The following is a 22,837-nucleotide window of genomic DNA, read 5'->3' as shown; positions in this document are numbered from 1 at the left end:
GACATATTGAGCGTTATGTTGTGGTAACTCCAGAACTCTAATTCTCCCACTCTTCAGGGATTGCTAAATCTTGCTTGTTGGGAGCTGGAGCCATATTTGTAACTTTCAAACTATTTTTGTAAAATGTATATTCTTTGTTGTGTGTTATCACTGAAGTTTCTGTTCTTTTATCTCTGTAAGTCAGCCAGTGATCTGACAAAGATTTCCTTAAATGTCTGGCTCGCAAAGGGAAATGGTGTCTCTCTAAATGTCATGTAAACCACTTCAGACCATGGGGGTTCAAACAATGGCCAGACTCTGTGCTGGTCCCTTACCAATCAATAGTAGTAATCATCAACACACAAACCTGATTATTTGGAACACAAGGTCCTTATTGCCCACTCTGGCTCCAGGAAGCTATACCAGCCAGGAGTGTGGGCCACTGTCTCTCCTCTCAGCTGCCTACTGTGGGGCTGGGAAGTAGGGGATGGTAGCCACCATTCGAAAGGCTAAAATTCACTCAAATTTACTGAAACTTACCAGCCTCTTCAAGCTCTACCTTGGTCATTCCAAGTGTTCAACTAGCAATACCTACAGAGGTGTGAAATTGATGGACACATTTATTTTTTAATATTAACGCTGCATTCCTGGAATAAACCCTACTTGGTTTAGTATTATCCTTTTATATATTATTGGATTCAAATTACTAGTATTTTGTTAAAGATTTTTGCATCTATATTCATGATATTGATCTGTAATTTTTTGTAATGTCTGTCAGGTTTTGATATGTTATAATGGCCTTAACAGTTTCCTCCTTCTCTATTTTCTGAAAAGGTTTGTGTAAGATCGGTGCTATTCTTTCCTTGAATGATTGATAGTGAAACTGACTCATTTTCTTTTTGGGAAATTTTGATAAATTCTATTCTTTGAATTCAGATTTCTTGATTTTTGTGTTAATTTTGGTTGAGTTCGTCAATAAATTTACTTCACATAAGTGGTCAAATTTGTTGGCATAAAGTTGTTTGTGGTACACCTTTATTATCCTTTAATGTCTGTAGGGTCTGTGGTGATAACTTCTTTTTTATTCCTGATTATTAGTGATTGTTTTCTGTCATTTTAAATAATTTTTTCCATTCCAAAGAATCAGATTTTGGCTTTAATTTTATCTATTGTCTGATTTCCATTTCATTGACTTTTGCTCTTTATATTTCTTTTATTTCATTTGGGCATACTTTGCTTTTCTTTCTCTAACTTGTTAAGGTGGAAACTGTAAGTTTCCCTCTAAGCCATGACTGTCCTGTAGATCTCTGCAGTGATGGCAATATTCTATTTTCTGCTGTCCAATACAATAGCTATGAACCACATGGCGACTGAGCATTTGAAACGTGGTGTGTCTGAGGAACTTTTTAATTAATTTAAATTTAACCATGTGGCTTGTGGCTACTGTATTGAGCAGTACATCTCTAAGTACTGCTTTACCTGCATCCACAAATTTTATTAATTTTCATTAAATTTAAAATATTTTCTAGTTTCCCTTGTGATTTCTTCTTTGACCCATAAATTTTTTACAAATGTGCTATTTAATTTCTGATGTTTGGGGGTTTTCTGGTTATCTTGTTACTGATTTCTAGCTTAATTCCTATGGTCAGAGAACTCACTGTGCATAACTTTAATACTTTTAAACTTATTGAGACTTGTTTTACACCCCAGCATATGGTCTATCTCAATGAATATACCTTGCATACCTGAAAAAACTTACTATTCAATACACACGCTTCTGCACTTGACCATTAGTATGTAAGTATTTTCAAAAAAGGCATTAACAACTAGTCAAAACAGCCCATTTGGGATAGAATAAGCATTAGGCAGTTTATAGGACAGATGTAGCAAATTGCAAAGGCTTTAACTCAAAAGCCTAAGATAAACCCATTGAAAGTCACAAGGAAGATATTAGTGTCTAAGGTGTTAACTTCCAAATAAAGGTATATCTTCCAGATAACCAGATTATCTTCAAATATTTGTTTAGGGCTGTCTCCTGGCCCATTACCTTCCACATAGGCACTTCCTTCTGTAGAATACAGCAAATTATTGTCTTGTTCCTCTTCAAGGCTACGCATGTGACTACTAAGTCTGACAGGAGAAAGCGTGGACATAGGTGAAGCAATTAAAAGGCTTCCCAATTGTAGTGGCTGCACTTCCTACAATTATACTGAATACTGGCTGGCATTTGAACCGACAAAATTAAATTGTATAATGGCTTTTTGGCAATTGCATAGTAGAAAGCCTGTAGAAGAAAACCTTTACCAATTATGCCTTTTGCTATAGAGCAGCAGTGTCCACTATCCACTAACCATAAGTATCTATGAAGCATTTGAAATGTGGGTAGCCCGAATTGGGATGCGCTATAAGCACAATAGATTTTGAAGACTTAGTATGAAAAAAAGTAATGTAAAATAACACAGCAATAATTTTTAATGTGTACATATTGAAATGTTAAATGGGATTTATTGAATCAAAATATTTTAAAATTAACTTCACCTGTTTCTTTTGAGTTTCTTCATGTGCTACAAAGACATTTAAAATTACGTTGGTAGCTCACATATTTTTTGGGGGGATAGTCCTGCTAGAGTATTTTTTAACAAAAACCAATGACCAATTGGAATATCCACATGCAAAATAAATAAATCTAGACACAGACCATATACCATTTACAAAAATTAACTCAAAATGGTCCATAGACCTAAATGTAAAATGCATACCTATATAACTCTTAGAAGATAACATAGGAGAAAATCTAGGTCAGGGTCTGACAATAACTTTTTAGATACAACACCAAAGGCACAATTCATGAAATAAATAATTGATAAGTTGGACTAAGTTGGACTGCATTAAAATTAAAAGCTTATGCTCTGCAACGGATAATGCCAAGAAAATGAGTAGACAAGCCACAAATTGAGGGGAAAATATTTGTAAGACGCATTACCTGATAAAGGAGTTATCAAAAATACACAAAGAACTCTTGAAACTCAACAATAAGAAAACGAACAACCCAATTAAAATGGGGCAGATCTGAACAGACACCTCACCAAAGATACACTTAGTAAATGAGCCTAGAAAAAGATGCTCAATGTCACATCATCAGTGAGATGTATATTGAGATACCACTACAAAGCTACTAGAATGGCCAAAACCCAGAACACTGACTCCACCCAGTGCTGGCAAGGATGTGGAGTAACAATGACTCATTTATTGCTGGTGGGAATAAAAAATGGCACAACCACTTTAAAAGAGTCTGCCATTTTCTTACAAAACTAAACATACTCTTACCATATGATCCAGCAACTGCACCTTTGTATTTACCCAAATAAACTGAAAACATGCCTACATAAAAACCTGTGTATGTGTGTAAGCTTATAGCAACTTTATTCATATAACTGCCAAAATTTGGAAGCAACAAAGAAGTCCTTCAGTAGGTGAAGGGCAAATAAACTGCTACATCCAGATAATGGAATATTATTCAGCACTAAAAAGAAATGAGCTATCAAGCCATGAAAAGACATGGAGGAACCTTAAATGCATATTGCTGTGAAAGAAGCCAATCTGAAAAGGCCACATACTGTATGATTCCAACTACATGACGTTTTGGAAAAGCAAAACTATGAAGACAGTAATAAGAGTGGTTATCAGGGGTTAAGGAGGAGGACGGGATGAAGAGGCAGAGCACATAGGATTCTCAGGGCAGTAAAATAATTGTGTAATGTACTACAGTGGTGGACACATCATTATACGTTTGTCCGAAGCCATAGAACGTACACCACCAAGAGTGAACTTTATTGTAAATGATGGTCTTGGGGCAATAAGGATGTGTTAACGTAGGCTCACTGGCTGTAACAAATGTACCCTCTGGTGGGGAATGTTGACAGTGGGGGAAGATACGGGGTAGGGTGTGTAGGCAGGGAGTATATGGGAACTCCTTGTACTTTCTGCTCAATTTTCCTGTGAACGTAAAACTGCTCTAAAAAAATAAAATCTATTAAAAAAATGACAACTCAGTGTTCAAGCAGTTTATTAAATCAGATAAGGAATCTCCACATTGTTGCACATACCAGCTTGTATACAATTATCAGGACATTATCACTTGTTTACAAAGATAGAGCTGAGCAGTAGGTTGGTAAGTCTAATAAGCCATCTTCAGCCAAGTAAAATTTCAAGAACATTCAAAGAGGTAACACAGTAACGGTCAGCACACACATTTTATCCTTTACCTTCAAAATGCAGAAAAAATCTGAAGACCAGCAGGTCATCACTAGTCAGATATACACTTTATTCAGGAATATTAAACCTCTTACCACTTATCGGCTTGTTTGATTGGAAATCACTTGGAAGAGATTTACTGTTGTAAAATGTGTACCTATTATTCATATTATACCTTGAAGTCACTGAGCTTTTATTAAAGTATGATATTCAAACCAGGAATCCCAGCAATGACCTTTTTACTTAACTACACTAAAATATCAGTTCAAGATAAAACACTTCTGTGAAGACTAAATAGACTGAGTAGTGAAAAAATTCAGTGAGGCTGTAACCTAGATCTATTTTAACTTGAGTACATGACATTAAGTTTAAGAACCTTAAGAGACTCTAAGAATTTTTTCTTAGGTGACAGTATTGAATAGCCCTATAACAGCTGATTATCAGGTTTATAGTGATGGTTGAATAGGAAACAGTCTTTACTCATGTAGCCTCAAACTTAATTTTTCACATCTACATTTAACTTTTGACCACCATATACTATCAGGTAGGTAGTCAGACATAATCAAAGATCCTTTTGGAAGCTTTGGCTCCCCATAAACTTCCTTCCCCCTCCCCCCACAACGCCTATACAGGTTTCCCCTGCTTTAAGCTAAAAGGTCAGTTCTGGATTCAAATTTGTATAAACTAAGTTTAGAAGAGATAACATGCATATAGGGGATAAAGTTAAATTCATTTGTCAACAGCAAACATTATAAATGTATGCCACTATCCCGCTAAACAGAAGACCCAGCGGAATCACAAATATAACAAAACACCCCATCAGGTTTAAAAACAACCCTGAATCTATCTTTACGTTTAAATCATGAGATTTAAAAACCTTTGAATCAGCAAGAAGAATCTTGAAGGAAGTAATTTTATTTTACCGTGGTTGCATTTACCCACCAAATGTTTAATGACCACAAAATGTTTCTGCAACTAAAACTAAACGACAGAGAATTACAGGGAGCTGGAAATCCATGTTAGATACTAACGATCTTCAAGCTTTGAAGATGTCATTGCATGAAGAAAATTATGGGAAACACTGTTCCCGATAATTATGTACACCCTTAGTGTAACATATGGAGATCACTGTCTCCGATATAGACACTGTGGTAGGCAAAAACTACCTTGTTCTTTATACATTATGGAAGACACTGCTCCCGATAATGTGAGTTAGGTTTGTGACAAAGGTACTGGAAATTTTGCAAAATTCGAATTCAAGTTACACCTTGGATAAAATGAGCTGTAAAATTTTGCACATGAGCACGATCACAGCCTTTAAGTGACAGTAATTTATAACTCGGTCACAATTCACTGCATTTAGGGAAACTACCATTTTTACCTACTTGGCTAAATAGAAGTCTAACTTGATTAGAAACCCCTAATAAAATTTAATTCTTCTATAATACTTAGCTTTAAAATTTTATTTAGCTTGAGGCTGTTGTCTAAAATCCTCAAGTATTGACCATAAATGCAAAACTTCCAGTATCTGTTGGGTTTTATTAGCAGATGCTGCTTTTATTATTTAAAAAAAAACAAAAACGACAGTATAACTGTCATAATTATGGAAGGCACTGCTTCCGATAATTATCTTCTATAAAAAAAACACCATTTATAGTGAACTCTGTCACTGATAAATAAACAATAAATATCTCAGTGCCAAAATGATAGAAAGCTTTTCCAAAAAATTAACACTTTGGCCAAAATTTGGCAGTGTGTTATTTAAAGTCTGACAAACTGAGTTTGAAATTAAACACCTAAAACTGGTTCTCTTTCAAAATACCTTGGAAAACAACAACAAAACACTAAACAAAGGCTTATGGGGGAGGGGGCAGAGGAAAAGAAAATGTACTAGGTCTTTGGCTTCTGGTCTCCTCTTTTCATAAATGATCTGAGGGTAACTCCTGCAATAAACAGTTGAGCCTTATTTTACCCAGCTAAAGGACCTCTATTTCAGACCCCATTGGCAAAACAAGTCGTATCACTTCTGAAAGTTAACTGTTTCATTCAGGGATGTGGAAACCAGCAAAATCCTTAAAGAAGGCATATATCTCACTTGGAGGATAAGCTCTTACAACTTGGTATCTCTTATCTAGCATCAAATGAGGATGGAGGATCACACACTTAGCTAACACTTTTAACTTTCAGCAGATATCACCTTGCTCCTCCCACTCAAAAGATTACCAGTTCCTGTCCTAAGGATTTACAGCAATAGTTCACATAACTGGTTCTGACATTTTCATAACTGTAACAGGAAAGAGGCAGTTACCATTATAAAGCACTTAAAATTCTAGAGAAAATGTTCTATGATGAACATTTTTAAGTGGTTAGTCACTTTACCTTGAAGTGCAGGTACCTATCCTGTATTAAAAGCTGCTGCTTAGACATCTAGCAGTACCAAGAGGATTGGGTAGAATTTTAACAATACTAGGTTTTGTAGTCCTACTGAAAATTGAGCACAACCAGCACGAGTCTAGAAACCATACTACCCTGATTAAGTTATGGGTATAGCACATTTAAAACTCATTGTCAATGTCCCAGATGTCACCAGAGAGGGCATTTGCAGCTCCCTGAATGGTCCAAGTTGCTAGAGCCAACTGGTTTTTCAACAGCGTTTGGTTAAAAGCACCGCTATTTTTCTGACGCAGCTTCAAGTGCTCTAGTAAGGCTGACAGAGTGTGAGAGCCAGAGCCCCAGAAGATATGTCGGAAAGGAGAATCTCTTGGAGAGACATAGGGCGAGAGGAAATGATATTCCACCTACAAAAACAAAACATAAAAGAGAGCTTACAGTGTTATGACTTCTGTTGTGAGGAAAGTACCTGATATAGTAAAACCACTGTCATTCTCCCACTTGAAATGTTAAAATTTTCCTGAATTCAAGAATGTTGAGAACCAGGCTACTAATCTTCTAATGTTAAACATTGTAAAGCAAACTGTCAATTCCTTTGTGAAAGTAAACTCTAATGGTATTGGGTTTCTGGGTTTGGTTTTGGTTGGAGCACATATGTGAAGGTTTACGACAAGTTTCTATTGTAATAGTCTTCTAATTCTTCCAAGCAGACTAGGATAAAAGCAGGTAAGGGCCAAATTAGACAATAGAAATACAGAAAAAATGACAGCTAAAAACTAATGATCTCTTCTTCAAAATGTTTTTAAAGCCTAAAATAATTAATACTAGGTCAAATGTCTCCTGTATTAACAGTTTAGATATATTGGTTTTAGATTGTGTAAGAGTTAAAATTTCTGAATTCAAAAGCAGCAAAGGATTCTAGGCTCCTAAAGTTATTACTCTTCTTTTTAGAAATGCAAGATTTCCCAACTAAAAACGAACATGTTTTAGTTCCTCCTTTTCTAAGGGTTTACTTACTTTCATGATACGGTCATTGATTTCTTTCATGACAAATCTGTTTGTTCTCTCAGCATTCTTACAATCTGTTGTTAGTTTGGAAGTAGCACGAAAAAAGTCTCCACGAGCAGAATACAACCATTGTAGATTCAGACCCATCTCCTGAGCAGAAAGACATTACATTCACTGTTAGATGTTATACTTGCAAGGATGTTATTCTATATACCTTTCTAATTTAGGGGTAGCAACTAAGATTCTGATAAAAGGGGGTGAACTCACAGATAAGCCCAAGATCCAGAAAAGGCTAGACTTAAGCTCCCTGTAATTATCATTCTTAGTCTCATAAGAAAACCATCTTTGTCAAAAAGTTTAACAACCTACTTAATCAAAGTATATAATCCTGTACATTATATTGTTCCCAGTTCAATTTCCCTATTGGGAGAACATAAGGCATTTTGATTCAACGAACTTCAGAATCTAGTTATTTCCATCTGTTAGGTCCCATTTTCTGATCAGATAGTTTCAAGTTTCAAGAAAGCCATAATAATTAAGATTTGGTTATTAATTGGAAACCACTTTTGATTTTATCAAACATTTGAATATTAGACACACAGGATCAACACTAAATAAGACTGTAACTCCTGGCTATGTTCTCTCTCCATCCATGTCATCTCCAAAAGGCATATACAGCCAGACTCATAGGCTCATAATCATGGTTCTTTAGTCTCTGGGTCTTACACCTCTTTATGGGTTTGCTTGGATTATGTGAACAATAGAAAGCATAGTTCTAGGTTCTGAAATACTTGCTGTCGTCTATCCCAGATCTATAACACATAGTCTCCCTACTTCCTGGATTTCAAATGAGTTAATGGATTCTAAGCAAAATTATACCTCAGTTCACTTTAAAATGTACGTTGGTGACCAATCACATCTTTCCCAGAAACAGCTAAATATCATTCTTCAAACTGCTTAAACTTCAGCAGTAAGAAGCTGATTTTAATGAGTGCTCACCTTTATGTCTGATCTAAATTGGTTCATATCCCTCACAAATGAAAGTATCTTGTCGTTATACATCTCATAGTTCAGGTTCAATTCAACACCATAGGTAAGTTTAATCATGAGCTGACCAGCCACTTCTGCTGCTGCACGTGCCATTTTGTTCAAGTCAGGAATATTCTGAACCAGTACCTCATAGGTATCCATGGTAGTACCTAAATAGGGATAATCTGTGTCCTGGAAAACAAAGCAAGGTTAATGTACGCAGATGGGTTACAAGAGTAGGAGCCTCATATTCCAGTTTCACCGCAAAGGTCATAGTAACTGCAGTTCTTCCCTTGCTTCTAATATATTTCTAACCCCAATTTTATCTGTTATCCACCACTTGAAGACACCACTTTTGCCATTATCTCTGAACCTAACCTACGACAAAAATGACCACTTTCTTCTATCCCTGTTCTATCACATCAGATACTCTGAACAGATTTCTAGCCAAATTCCTTGAGGTTACACCCTTGTTCTCTCTCTAGGAAGTTTGGTCCGTATCAATAAGGAAGGAGAGCATGCATGAAATGTACTTTCAATATAGTGTTACTCTTAGACAAAAGTTTACCTTCTTAATCACGCAGCACTTGATCCTTTCATACAACGTTACCTTTCTAACAAGAATGTCTGATGCTCACAAGACTTCTTCCACCTCCATTAGACAACTTTAGTAACTGTCTTCCGCTCAATCCATGGTGACAATCACATTGACAACTCCTTGGTCTGATCTCAATTTTTTACTTTCAGACTATACATTTCTGTATTATCTGTACCTCTGAACTAGCACTGCCAGGTTTTTGACATCTAGGAAGTCATTATGATTTTGAAAAACATAACTTGTGAAGGTCAACAGAAATCATCCATAAATTTCCTCCACCCTAAGATATGACACACAGTTCTTCCCAATGTACTAAGTAGACACAATAACCAGCTATTTCAATACAATTCATACCGCTCCTCTAGCAGGTCGAGGGAATTCTAGCTACGTTAATCTCCAAATCCAGACCTTTCCCCTCAGACCTTTCAGTCCCAGGCTAAAACACCCAGTGATAAGAAGTCTAATAAGGACCTGGCCTCTACTTGATCAACAATTTGATTCCAAAGTCAACAGCCACCATGCTGATCCCAATACTAACTCTCGGATCTAGTCACCCCTTGGAAGAGCCCGCTACAGAGCTGGTTTTCCTACTCCAGCACTTTAGCACAGAAGCCTTCATCATTCTGTTCACTGCCTTCTAATTGGCTGTTGTACCAAGCTAATCTTGTTTTCCTACAACTCGGTCAGTTCAAAGTTATCTCATAACAGTCATACATCAGTTCGGGGTTTCCGCACTTTTACCTATAATCCCTGCATAAGAAACTAACATCTCTGGGACAAACATCTAGAACCGTATTTCAACAGGTATCAAGAACAGCATTGTCCAGTAGAACTTTCTGTTTGATGAAAATACTCTGTACCTACACTGTCCAATAGGTAGCCTTGTTATTAAAATTGATACTTAATTGAAGTTTTAGGAAATTAAATGCTAATTAAGCTAATTGAGACAACAATTCTATGTTAAGACTGATTATAAGGTGGTGTGCAATAACTGCATGTGTATAACTTCTTAAAATATTTTAAGCACTCTAGGACCCTTGGTCTCAAAATTGACAAAAAAAGACTTTTAAGATACAGCACTTTTAGAGTTCTTCAGACTTACCCCACAAAAAGAGAAAGAAATTGCTGGGATTCCGGAATATGCAAGGAAAGGGAAAGCAGCATTATCCAAAGAAAGTTTCTCGCTGTAAGAAAAGCAAGAATGTGTTTTTTAGAAAGTTTTCTAAAGAACAAAACTGTGTTACCATGCAATGTTACCCCTACCCCCAAATAAAGTCTTAAATTGAATCTCTCTAAGTATAGGTAAGCTCACTACAAGGTTATGTTTAAATCTCTACCTAACACAGTAGGTGCTACTAGGTGATTCTGCTTTTCTATTAGCTGTTCATTCACTTTTCTCAACTTACACTTTGTTGATCCAATTGCTGTCCCGATATAGAGACCTCCCAGTAACTGGATGTTTCACCTGTAAAATAAGAAATTAATTTATCATTGAAACAAACTTCTGAAACATGTTTCTCTCTATAAACATTTATAAAAATATTTAATTTTTATTATACCCTCTTGAAAAAATAAATTAAAACAATCTCAAGTTTCTGAAGTTATCCTACTAGGCTTCTGCTGTTAATTCCTTTAATCAAGGTGAAAAAAAAAGTGTTTCCTACTTAACATTTTAAAGGTGGTTTAACCACAATTTTAAAAGCCATCGCCAGCCTTCATAATATGCCTATCTCATTTCTCGTTTCTTCCTTCTAATACGTTTTATACTACTGCCAGTCTAACCTGCAAACACAGTACAGCCTTGTTGGAGACCCTGTAGTAATCCCTAGTTTCCCACAGGATCAAGGTCAAGTTCTTTGACCCTGGTTTCCTTCCAATTTTAATTACTCCAATATATATAGCCTCTAATTCCATTTAGGCAAATCTTGTTCCTTGCCCATTCAAAACTACGGTCATTCATGCATTTGTCTTTATTCAATGAAAATTGCATCTGGCCTTCTTATTTAAGTCTTAGGTATAGGTTCAAGTCCACTTAGACCTTCCTTAGCATCCTGACTCTACAGACAACCCTCTGTGGGCTCCTACAGTACAGCTTAGGCTTCATGGAATTCTGATATATATTCCTAAATAGACTACATCTTTTTTGAGATCAGAGTCCTTAATATATCACCTGCCTCACTTCACATGGTTCAATAGCTGGGGGCGAATAAGCCAAGAGCATGACTTAAATAATGCTGCTATAAAATTTATTCCAATTTCCCATTATTGGTTACTTATAATGGTTTAAATATTAATGTTTTTCACCTTATGTAAATTAGACAAAAAATTAAGTTACACATTTTCATAATTAGGAAGACACTCACATCTTTCATCACTTTCTCAATAAGTGAATACAGCAGTGGGCTGCCAGAAACCTTGAAGTTGCTGGTACCTGCAAAGAGATTATTTTAATATTACCCCTTCTACTAGTCAAGCAGTTTTCACACTGCTACTTCTACAACTAAAAGTACTTGGCAAAGAGGAAGACAGATCAGTGGCATATACAACAAGTACCCTCTTAATGAAGTAGACAAAAATGGGATTTAGGAGTCAAAGTTCTTCAGTGACTGTTAACCTTAATTTGACTCAACTGAAGCTCTTACTCCTTGAGTTTCCATACTTTAATATTTGTTTTTTGGCACCTTTTAGCTCATCCATGCTAAGGCAGTCATCTGCTATAGTAAGCTTGCTATATTCAATACATTCTGCAGCAGAGGTTAAAACAGCAATAATGACAACTCTAATAAAGTTTTCGTTTAATTATAACTCCTTCCTTTTCTTCCCAATGGAGACGTTTCACTATTCTCAGTTTATCCATTGGCTACACCTGTACTTTTAATAACATTCAAACTCTTTCAGAAGTTTGCTTATCTGGTATTTTTATCTAACAAGATGTGAAATCAGTCTCTGGAAGTACCATTCTATATGGTACGGTTTAGTTCCTTCTGCTGTAAAATATAGTCCAGACTAGTGGTTCTTGTCCAACTTTAGCGCATCAGAATCACTGGGAATGCTTGTTAGAACAGTTTGCTGGACCTACGCTCCAACTTGACTCAAAAGGGCTGGGACAGGGCCTGCAATGTTGCATTTCTAACAGTTCCCAGAGATCCTGCTGCTGCTGAACTGGTGCTCTAGACAAGGCAATCTGCACCCATTCTATAACTTAATCCGCTATGAAGAGACAGCTAAGTCCATCTGATTTGAGTTATGGGCAACGTAAAAAATAACAAGTGCTGCTTTAGAATGCTTTCTTCTGCTGTTCTATAAGTAGTTTACTTGAATTCATAGACAGCTAATGAAAAGGACACTTACCAAGAACTGCTTTATCCAGATTAATGTAAGTGAAAGCCTTTAAATGCAAGGAGGAAAGGTATCCCTAGAATAGAAGGAAAAAGACTAATGTATTAATGTGTATTAACCTAATTATTGTATCACATTGAGTAGCTATTGTTAGGGGTTTCTTTTTAAATTTGGATTCTATCGAGACTAAATATAGAAAAGCAAAAATGATATAATCCAATCTAAAAGAGCGTGGTTTCTGGAGGATAAATTAGGCCAACAGAAGTTTGGTTACCATTCTGGGTATAGATAATACCTCTAGCCATTCAGTGGCACCAACAGCTCCAAAGTCTCCAGCACTCCAGCTGGCAAAGACAATGCTTCTGCTGGGTTTAAACCCATCTAAAATACAACAAAAAGTTAGTTTTATCTTGGGAAAGTTATAGTTAGACAACTGACAAGATAAAATCAGAAACTTCTAATCAAGACAGCAGATTCAAAAATATTTCTTTCCCTTTGTTTTGAGGCCCCAGGTAAACACAAAAATAGGAATAAATTTTAAAAGTAATCTACATGATCACATAGTAAGGAAATAAACGTCAAATCACTATGTTGCACACCTGAAACTAATGTATTATTATATATCAACTATACTTAATAAAAATTAATTTAAAAAATGTTTTAAAGTAATCTAGAAAGAACAGGGGAGGACATCATTTGCAAAGAAAATTTCAAGTTCATAGCAAGGACCAGCTTACTGGAAGTCTCTTATTTTCATCTCCATTCTTTGGGTCCCTTAACTTCTGGACCAAGAGTTACATGAAATCACAGTGTATCTTGTTTGAGAACATATTTGCTTAGAAGTCACTTAAAACACTGGATTACTTTAAAAACAATTGTTACGAAATAGAATAAAAATTCACAAATTTAAGTTATAGGAAAGAATTTTCAGAAAAATTACATTAGTGACAGCTCCTTTGGAGGATATATGCGCCACTGCCCTCCATCCTTCCCCTTGCCAAAGCTACATATTTTTCTGCATTGATGTACTTTTATATAACATTAAGCACTGCAATTACCCTATGAACCAAAGATTCAAGAATATGATGCGGGTTTGCATGTGTGGGTGGGTTGGTGTAAAGGAGTGGCAAATATCATGAGAGAAAGGCTTGAAAGTAAGCCTTTACATATTTATAATATATAAATATATCAAATTATACATTATAAATTTATAACAAAACTGTAGAACATTATTAATACAGAGGTATGCCACTGCTTACTTTCAAAGAGATTCCTTAGGGACCATGTTAGATATGCCATATCATTCTGGGTATGTCAAACTAAGAATTGGGGCCCAATATAACACTTCCCAGTGTCTCAAAAGAAATTGATGAATCCCAGTGCAATAAAGACACTGCATGGAAAACTGTTTCGAAGTCAAAGGCGGGATATAACGTACAATATAGGGAATATAGTCAATAATACCGTAATAACTTTGTATGGTGACAGATGGTTACTAGACTTATCATGGTAATTACTTCATAAGGTATATAAATATCGAATCACCATGTTGTACATCTGAAACTAATATAATATTGTATGTTAACTATACTTTAATAAAAAAGTTAAAGGCAGATATAACAAAAGACAATCTGATTTATACTTAAGAACTCAGGGTTTAGCACGAGTGACATAGGCAAAAGTGAGCAAAGCACATTATAACATTTAGAACTACATGTAGCACATAGATATTTAAGTTCTCAAATTTTGCACTCTACCTTTCAAGACCATGTCGGAGAATATCTGGGCAAGTTCCAATAGCAGAGCTGTTCCCACACTGGACTTTGCAGCTCCAGGCCCCCAGGCATCTCTCTGGGCCCCTACTACAACATAGTGCTCTTAAAACAAATAAAAAAAAGAAAGAAAAAAGATACATTATTACAATCAGCTCTTAAACTGTTTTCTAATATCAAAATCTAGAATAAGCACATTAGTAAAAGGGTAAAAATATAGTATATGTATTAAGAATAAGAGAGCCTTACTTCAGATCTGACTTAGGACTTTGGGGATACAAACTTTTATATAACAATACGAATCTTTTTCTTTATTAGTATTGCTACCCCTTTTCTACATTACTCACTACGTTTTCTCATTGACTGTGGAGTCCAAGGGCTTTCCATACTAAATGATATGACTATTTGATTGCACTTAAACACACACATGACCTATTCCAGGGATCAGCAAACTACAGCCCACATGCCCATTCATTATGTATCGTCCATGGCTGATTTCATGCTACACCAGAGTTCAATAATCGCAACAGAGACTGCATGGCCTGCAAAATGTTTATTATCTGCCCCCTTAAGGAGAAATTTGCTTAGCGCTGGCTTACTCAATAATTAAAAGCAACTTACTAATCATAATGGTTAGTTTCCTAGGACCTTATTACCTCCCAATGAAACTGACACCTAAACAGTTTGCTAAACAGCAGAAAAGATTTAGCATTTCACAAAACCAAGGCAAGCCAGCCTTCCTGCACTCCCTTCTCTGGCCACATCATTCAGAGTGAAGAAAACAGAAATAGAGATAGACAGACAGATAAAAACTTTAAAAAAACAAGCAAACACAAGGGCCTTTACCTGGTTCTTCAAAGCCTTTAATAACACCAAAGACATTTAAAATTCTTATCTCTTTCAGCACATTTTTCACAGTGAGTTTCACCGTCGTATTCTGTAAGGTTACCATCCTACATGAATAATCTGTTTTCCAAGTACGAGGACAGTCTTTTTCCATATTTCTAGAAGTAAAGAACAGAGGCCAGCATTCCGAGTGGTTACTTTCCCCAGGTTTACAAAATCAGTCCTTAACTGTCCAGTAAAGTTCTATGTTAAGAGGACATAAGAGAACATACAAAATTTACTCCCTACAGACTAAACATTCGTGTCTTTCTCTGGTCTGTAGGCAGTCATCTGAAAACAATGAGTTACTTCCTTGCTTAACCAATGTTTTAAAAGTTCTCTACCTTCCTCTGCTGACGTGTACCTTTCTGCCAGAGACATAGCTATGGTTTATATTTGAACTAGATACTAGGAGGACTCAGAATGAAATTCTTATATAAAAGTCCATTAATATAATATATTCTCATAGCTCCTCTCTCCACTAACAAGGGTAGTATACAGGCTTATCTCAGTTATAAAAGAATAGTCTCAAGCTCTTAATAGTTAGGTATCTCCCCCTACATAGTTCCTCAAATGTTATCCAAACAATGACTGCTCTAAAGGGGCTTGCTTACATAAATACGGTTGATGCTTGTGCAACATGGGTTTGAACTGCATGGGTCCACTTATAAACAGATCTTTTTCAATCAATATGTACATTACTGTAAGTGTATTTTCTCTTCCTTATGATTTGCGTAATATTTCTTTTCTCTAGTTTTGTTGTAAGAATATAGTATATAATATATATAATACATATACATATAACATACAAAGTATGTGTTAATCAACTGTTTATGTTATCGGTAAGGCTTCCGGTCAACAGTAGGTTCTTAGTAGTTAAATTTTGGGGGAGTCAAGTTATACACGGATTTCAACTGTGCAGGGGTGTCAGCATAGCATCCCTAACCCATGTTGTTTGAAGATCAATTGTATGTAAAAACATTATTACCCCCCATTACACAAGTATAAGATAGGGGGCTGGCTGCACAGATTAGGTGGTGTGAAGAATTACCTGATTCTAAGTTTGGTATGAGTCAGTAAGAATCACCTATTACAAATACCTCCTAGATTTAAACAGTATTATTAATAGTCACATAGTATTTTATAAAGTCCTTACATGTAGATGCTCCTTATTTGAGACCAATCACCCTATTAGGTAGAATATATTTTAGCTACCCAATTAAGTCAAAGAAACATGATCAGTTGCTCTATGTCACAGCAAATAAATGGTCACCCAAGTGTCTGAAACTAGATCTACATCCTATGCTAAGACCAGGTGGGAAATAGGTCCAGATGAAGATAAAAATTAATGACGTTTATTCCAATCAGACTGGGTTCTGTTTTTAAAGCGGGATATTAAACATTAGGGATATCCAGGAGGACTAATCATGGCTATATAGCATCTGGAATTGTAATGAAAACTGAGAATATTCAATCTATAGATAAAACTTGAATCGTTCTACAGCTAAAAAGAAAATCCAGAACTAATGGGTGTTACAGGAAATAAAATTTCAGTTCAACATGAATTCTAATAGATCTTCTCCAATAACTGAATGGATTGCCCAGGCAACAAAGTGCTTTACTACAGGAAGTATTCAAGCAGAAGCTATGCCAGGAATATTACTCAAGGACTCCTTGAGTTTATAAATCCAATGTCTATTATTAATATTACTTTATGGAGGAAAAATTTCATTAACAGCTATCCATCCCCTAAATGTTTCAAATGTGGAAATTATAGCCAATTAAAGTTAAATCAACTTAAACAGATTATTTCTCCCTAATCTTAAAACCTCACCCTGCAAAACAGTTTTCAGGTAAGAACTTACCGAAACAGCTCTTCTGCACCAGCTCTGGAAATTGTTTGGACAGGTATATTAGGCAATCCTGATGACTGGGATGGGGGAAACTGAGTGTGATTGAAAGAAGGGAACCCAGGTGTATAAGGGTCACCTGTTCCTAGATGAGCCTAGTAAAACAAAAGAGTAATTAGCCCTATCCGGTATTTATTCAATAAATTTCCCTGTAAGATTCAGATTCAGTACGAGGCTATAGCCCAAGCTTAGCACCTTCAAGTCTGAAAGTCTGAGTGGCTCTACTGTTATGTGACTCTCATTTTTAATATGGCATATGCCAAATTCTCAATATGTTCTAAGATCCCGGTGGATTCCTGAAACCGTGGATAGTACGAAACCCTATATATATTATGTTTTTTCCTATACATACATACACTTCACAGCTTCCTTTTTGGCATATCTGAATTGCCAGTATCCGCATTCTTGCATTTTGGGGCCATTATTAAGTAAAATATGGCTTACTGGAACACAAGCACTGTGATACCATGATAGTCAATCTGATAACTGAGATGGCTACTAAGTGGCTAATGGATGGGTAGTGTATACAAGGTTGATAGACTAAAGAATTAATCATGCCTAGACAGAGTGGGATGATATGAAATTTCATCACACATTAGTCAGAACTAATGAATTGTTTATTTCTAGAATTTTCCATTTAATAGTTTTAGGACCGCAGTTGACCATGGATAACTGAAAACAAAATTACAGATAAGGGGGGGACGACTATACTGATAAAGTACTTTTAGCCATAAGTAATATAACTAGGTCTCAAAGTCATATAATCCATCTTCTTGTTTACTGCTAAAACTCTCAGGAAAAAAGAGTACTTAAGGAGGGCACAGGTCTAGTTCTACTAATGTATATGAAATCTAGCAATAATTTGGAGAACCCGAAAACCCATTTACTCAAGAAATAAGAACTCACATGTCCAAAGACTGCAACATCTGCACTGACAATGGGAAATTTATTGTTGTCCATGTAGATCAAGACACCAATTGCATTTACACTTTCAGCATTTGCAACCTAAAGAAAAAGGCATAAAGCTCAGAAAATGAAGATCTAATAATATAAAATCAGAATAATACGTACTGGACTTTATGCTAAAGGACAAAGGGTCACCGAGGACTACACTGATACTCTCAAATGTTTCAAATAGCTTTCATATTTAGAAAAAATATAAGCCTTAAAACTCATTAAGGAGACTTTAAAAGAGAAATAATAAAAACCCATTCAAGACAACCACTGTCTTTTGATATGTTCCACACTAGTACCTTGTTTAGGTTTGACTTTTAATTTTCTTTTTCATAAGACATAGTTATAACTGGATTCTATATATACATAAAACTTGGTTACATAGACACAATTTAAATTGCTTTCATGTAAGTATTTGTGATTAGTTCATTTTCACTGAAAGACAATGGCTACAAAATACTCCAGTGGATATGCCACAGTTTTGAAGTATCCTATAACTTTAGATAATTGCAACTCATTTGATTTGTTAAGCACTTTAATACATTAAATTATATTATTAGATATGAGAGTTTAAGACTGCTGGTTTTCAGAATGAAAGAAAATTAACAATACCATTTTAACAGAAAAATGATAGGATACCAATGTATTTAATAACTCATACTCACCTTCTCAGCAAAAGTGATTTCCCCTGCTCTAACTATCACTAAAGATCCATTCACAAGAGAGCTTAAATCCTCAAAGTCTTTTTTAGTGCCAAAATTAGCATGGACCAGTGTACCCTAGAATAAAGACATTAGATTTAGTGAACATTATGATATTAGAACAGCCATAGAATCTAAGACAGAACGGTTTTACAGATCAAGCTCAAAAAAGGGGGATAAAAAGAGTCCAAGGCCTACAAAGGATATATTACAGTTCTAAAGTCCAAAGTGGTCAGGGTTATCAGGAGTAAAGTCAAGACTTCTGGCCTCCTGTATTCATGTCTTTCATTATCTCATGCTGTCTTTAATCTACATTGACCTATTTACATTAATTACTTTACATTTAATCTATTTTACATTGCTTCATATATCTTGGGGAAAGAGAAAGGGTAACAGGATGTTGAACAGAGGTATATACCAATATAAATATTGTAGGCTAGCCATGGCAGCACCAATGACATGTTCCCACACTTGAACCCCAGACAAGTGAGGACATAAAAGAATAGGTGTCAACTGAAAGTTCTGATAATTTGCCCACAAATTGTCTATTACAACAAAGTGACTTATATAAATTTTTAGATGTTTATATAAGCTGTCATCATAATGTTTCTAAATTCCATAGAGTTCAGTTGTACAATTATAAGCTGACATGAACAACCAAATATCTAAATATAGAATATTTGCTGGAGAACTAACACCCTCAATGTTCTTTAACAGAACAATCCACCCACCTCCAAACCCTTGGCTTGTAGGTAGCCAGGGAAAGTGATATAGCACAGGTAAACCAAGTAGACACAGAATAACCATAAAACTTCATCTGGCTCGGAAGTCATCCACTAGATAGCCCTGACATACAAATATGCAGTTTCTAACCTGAAAAACCTAGACGGAGCTATTCTATCTAGCTGTTTTTTTTAATTTCTGTAGTAGTTTGGCCACATTTGCCTAAATTTTATAAGCTCAAGAATTAAAGAACCAAGCTAAGACTAGACTCCAGCCAAGATGGTTAGTTCTATCATCTGTCCCCACATAAGCAGGGATCTGATATATGCATTGATTCAACAAATACCACCAAGTGTCAAACACTGTCCAAGGCTCTGGGACATAGCAGTAAATGAAACCGACCCCTAGCCCTTTGTGTAGCTTACATTCCAGTTGTGGAATCAAATGAATAATGTCAGATGCCATAAGCACTACAAAGAAAAATAAAGCAGGATAAGGGGAAGTGATTAGAGAAAGGACATTTTGATAAGATTATCAAAGAAGAATTCCCTAGGGGGGTAATGTTAGAGAAGAGACTTATACAAAGTGAGGAAAAAAAAAACATGTTGATATTTAGGGAAGAGTGGTCCAGGCAAAGGGAAAGGCAAGTTTTATAAAGGCCTTGAGGTGAGTGTATGCTTGAATTTGAGTGTTGGAAGAATGACAGGGAGGTTAGAGGGGCCAGAGCAGCGAGAGGAGAGCAGTAGGAGACTTAGGGCCTTGCCAACCAACACGAAGACGGGATTTTATTTTAACGTGGGCACAGGAGGGTTGGGAACAAGAATAGCTCACGATCAGTAACATTTTACAAGTAACTTTATACCGTAACACTTAAGAACAATAAAGACAGTGAGTTTTTGAGCTATTCAACTGAGAAAAAAGTCGTGCACTTTGTGCCCCACTTACATTAACTGTGGCGACCTTACTATAGGACACGTAACCCTCAGGATTCTCCACCAGGTATACCATGCCATTCGCACTCATTATGGTCACCGAGTTTTGAACACTGTTAGAAAAGATTAAGTTAAAATGAAGCTAAGACCACAACTGGACAAAAAAATTAAATGGCTTCAATACAGTTAGAATTTGACTAGCATTATTTACTTTGAAAGTCTTTGCTATTTTCATCATACCTAAAAATAACTATCTCTATAAAACAAGTTTACCATCTTTCAACATACCTGTTTTTGACCTGAATCTTAACAAAATGTTCATCATGCCAGACTTTGCTGAGTTTAAGTTTACGGAATTGATCTTCAAGGTAAAAAGCAAGGCTTTCATCTTTTTGAGATCCAGCCTCACGAGGGACATAATTTTCATTCAGCCGCCTGGAGGAAAAAAAAAGTCACTGTTAAATGAACTAAAGTTTAATTTAAAATAAATATTAAACTCAAATATCAAGCAAAATTTTTCTTTTTACTTGAGGTAGCACTGGTTAATAACATTACGTTAAGTTTCAAGTGTACACTATTATAATTGGGTAAGTATATGCACTACAGTGTCGTACATACAGAATAATTTTCAATAAGCAAATTGTTTTAAAAGTATAACTCAATACCACACATCAGATTTAAATAACTGTGACCCCAAACTTCAATTTATAACTTCAAACTCATTAAAACCTCTATAAAACACCCCATCCCAATACAATATATCTGCTTAGGGTAGTTTTCAGGGAAATGAGCAGTTTCCAGGAGATTCGCTATAAGCAAAATGAGAGAGCATTACTGTTAGTGAACTCAAGATTACAGCTTCAATTTTCACCTATTTTGAAGCATTGTGAATCCCCTGAAAGCAATTTTGATCTTCCATGGCTCTTTACAAATATACACAGCATATTAGTTTTTTGATCTTTTGAGGGGAAGGGTAGACTATACTCTCACTTTATCCATAACGCCTGGTGTACGGTATACACAGAAGTATTCACGAGATAGAGTAAAAAATGTCAAGATTTCTAATTTAAGACTAAAATAATTATTGTTCCATTGAAACTACAGGGAGCTAGCAAAAGGTAAAAGATGAATTTGCTCTTTACAGTTAGATTAAGTGTCTAAGGAAGATCTTAAAAATCTAAGTCTAGAAACCTTAAGGACACTTCTTAGGGCATGGATTAATGAGGGAGAACCAGAAGAAATCCAGGAATAATAGAGACATATCAAGTTGGGCAATCAAGTTAGTCCTGACCTAGAGGATTAAGAAGGCTACTGATGCCCTTGTGGAGTAGCAGAGCTCAGCATTACTTACAAGGAGTTAAGATGGAAAATCTGAGCAGAAGAAAATCTGACAGCAAGCAACAAGCTACAAAGAACCAGGTGACAGAAAGATCAAGGACCTATGAAATATTTTTAAGAAAAAGGAGAGTCCTCACAAAAGTTCTAAATTTCCCCCCTATCAACATCATTTGCATTCTTTACTGACTCCTTACCTTCTAACCAAACAAGGGAAATCTCCCCTACGTTTAAAAGCCTTTCTTCCAGACTGTCACCTTCGTTTTATTCCACTGCACCTAATAATCAGTATTTGTTTAGGTGGTGAGGTTGAACTTGTGAAGCAGCTTCAAGCTTACCTGATGGTACTGAGGAAGTCTACGTTATTCAGTTTCTCTGACAACATTGCTTTGAGGTCTGGCCAAGATAAGCGGGAAGGTATTTCAGGGAAGTACTCCTCCGTTTCGAAAGACTCTGTTTCCCCACATTCAACTTTTGGTTCTACACGTCTACAATAGCCCAGGTAGCCAATCATAAACCCTAAAGGGTAAAAAAGTTTCAGAACTGAATTCACAGAATTTCATTTATAATCTATTCCTACAGGAATTATTAACATTTTTCAGCTAAGTTTTGAAAATACTGGTTTTAATCCAACTTTAAGCCGTTTGAAAGTAAATAATGCATCTCAGTTTTATGTATTTCAAAATATTCAATGTAATAAATTATATAGTAACTTTATTGTAAGCAGTTACCTTTTCAAATTGGGAATCCCCTGAAAGAAAAACTGCTTATTTTGATCTTCTATGGTTCTTTATAAATATACACAGCATCTTTTCTTCCCAGAAGCCTTCCTTGAATCCTTAGGCCAAGCTTCTATGCTACAAATATCCTGCGCATATTTCTAGTATGACATCTGCATGTTACGCTGAAATGGTTTATGTCTCTCTTCTCCCACCAGACTACACTCAAAAACAGGTATAGAATCTTAATCACTAGATTCCCAGTGCCTAGCTCAATGGCACACAACAAAGTACAGTATAAATGTTTG

General features: G+C 35.8%; 1 protein-coding gene across 4 annotated transcripts in view; it reads right to left on the bottom strand.

Moving 5' to 3' along the window:
* Nucleotides 1–4,028: 4,028 nt before the first annotated feature.
* The window catches only part of TFRC (transferrin receptor), a 100,947-nt gene continuing 82,138 nt past the window's right edge, over nt 4,029–22,837 (bottom strand). For all 4 annotated transcript variants that reach the window (XM_074330131.1, XM_019723660.2, XM_074330138.1 and 1 more), the window contains exons 4-19: nt 22,149–22,329; nt 20,764–20,910; nt 20,489–20,588; nt 18,785–18,898; nt 18,072–18,170; nt 17,121–17,260; nt 15,217–15,374; nt 14,356–14,475; nt 12,894–12,979; nt 12,611–12,674; nt 11,623–11,690; nt 10,666–10,724; nt 10,362–10,443; nt 8,632–8,853; nt 7,642–7,782; nt 4,029–7,031 (exon numbers count right to left, since the gene is read on the bottom strand). In XM_074330131.1, the coding sequence (XP_074186232.1) occupies nt 6,789–7,031; nt 7,642–7,782; nt 8,632–8,853; nt 10,362–10,443; nt 10,666–10,724; nt 11,623–11,690; nt 12,611–12,674; nt 12,894–12,979; nt 14,356–14,475; nt 15,217–15,374; nt 17,121–17,260; nt 18,072–18,170; nt 18,785–18,898; nt 20,489–20,588; nt 20,764–20,910; nt 22,149–22,329 (2,024 nt within the window). In that variant the 3' untranslated portion in view covers nt 4,029–6,788. The remainder of the gene's footprint in view (nt 7,032–7,641; nt 7,783–8,631; nt 8,854–10,361; nt 10,444–10,665; nt 10,725–11,622; nt 11,691–12,610; nt 12,675–12,893; nt 12,980–14,355; nt 14,476–15,216; nt 15,375–17,120; nt 17,261–18,071; nt 18,171–18,784; nt 18,899–20,488; nt 20,589–20,763; nt 20,911–22,148; nt 22,330–22,837) is intronic.

This window comes from Rhinolophus sinicus, linkage group LG01 (assembly GCF_036562045.2).
Source record: "Rhinolophus sinicus isolate RSC01 linkage group LG01, ASM3656204v1, whole genome shotgun sequence".
Taxonomy (NCBI): domain Eukaryota; kingdom Metazoa; phylum Chordata; class Mammalia; order Chiroptera; family Rhinolophidae; genus Rhinolophus; species Rhinolophus sinicus.
The sequence above is the reverse complement of the archived record's forward strand: the minus strand, read 5'-3'. Positions and strand labels throughout refer to the sequence as shown.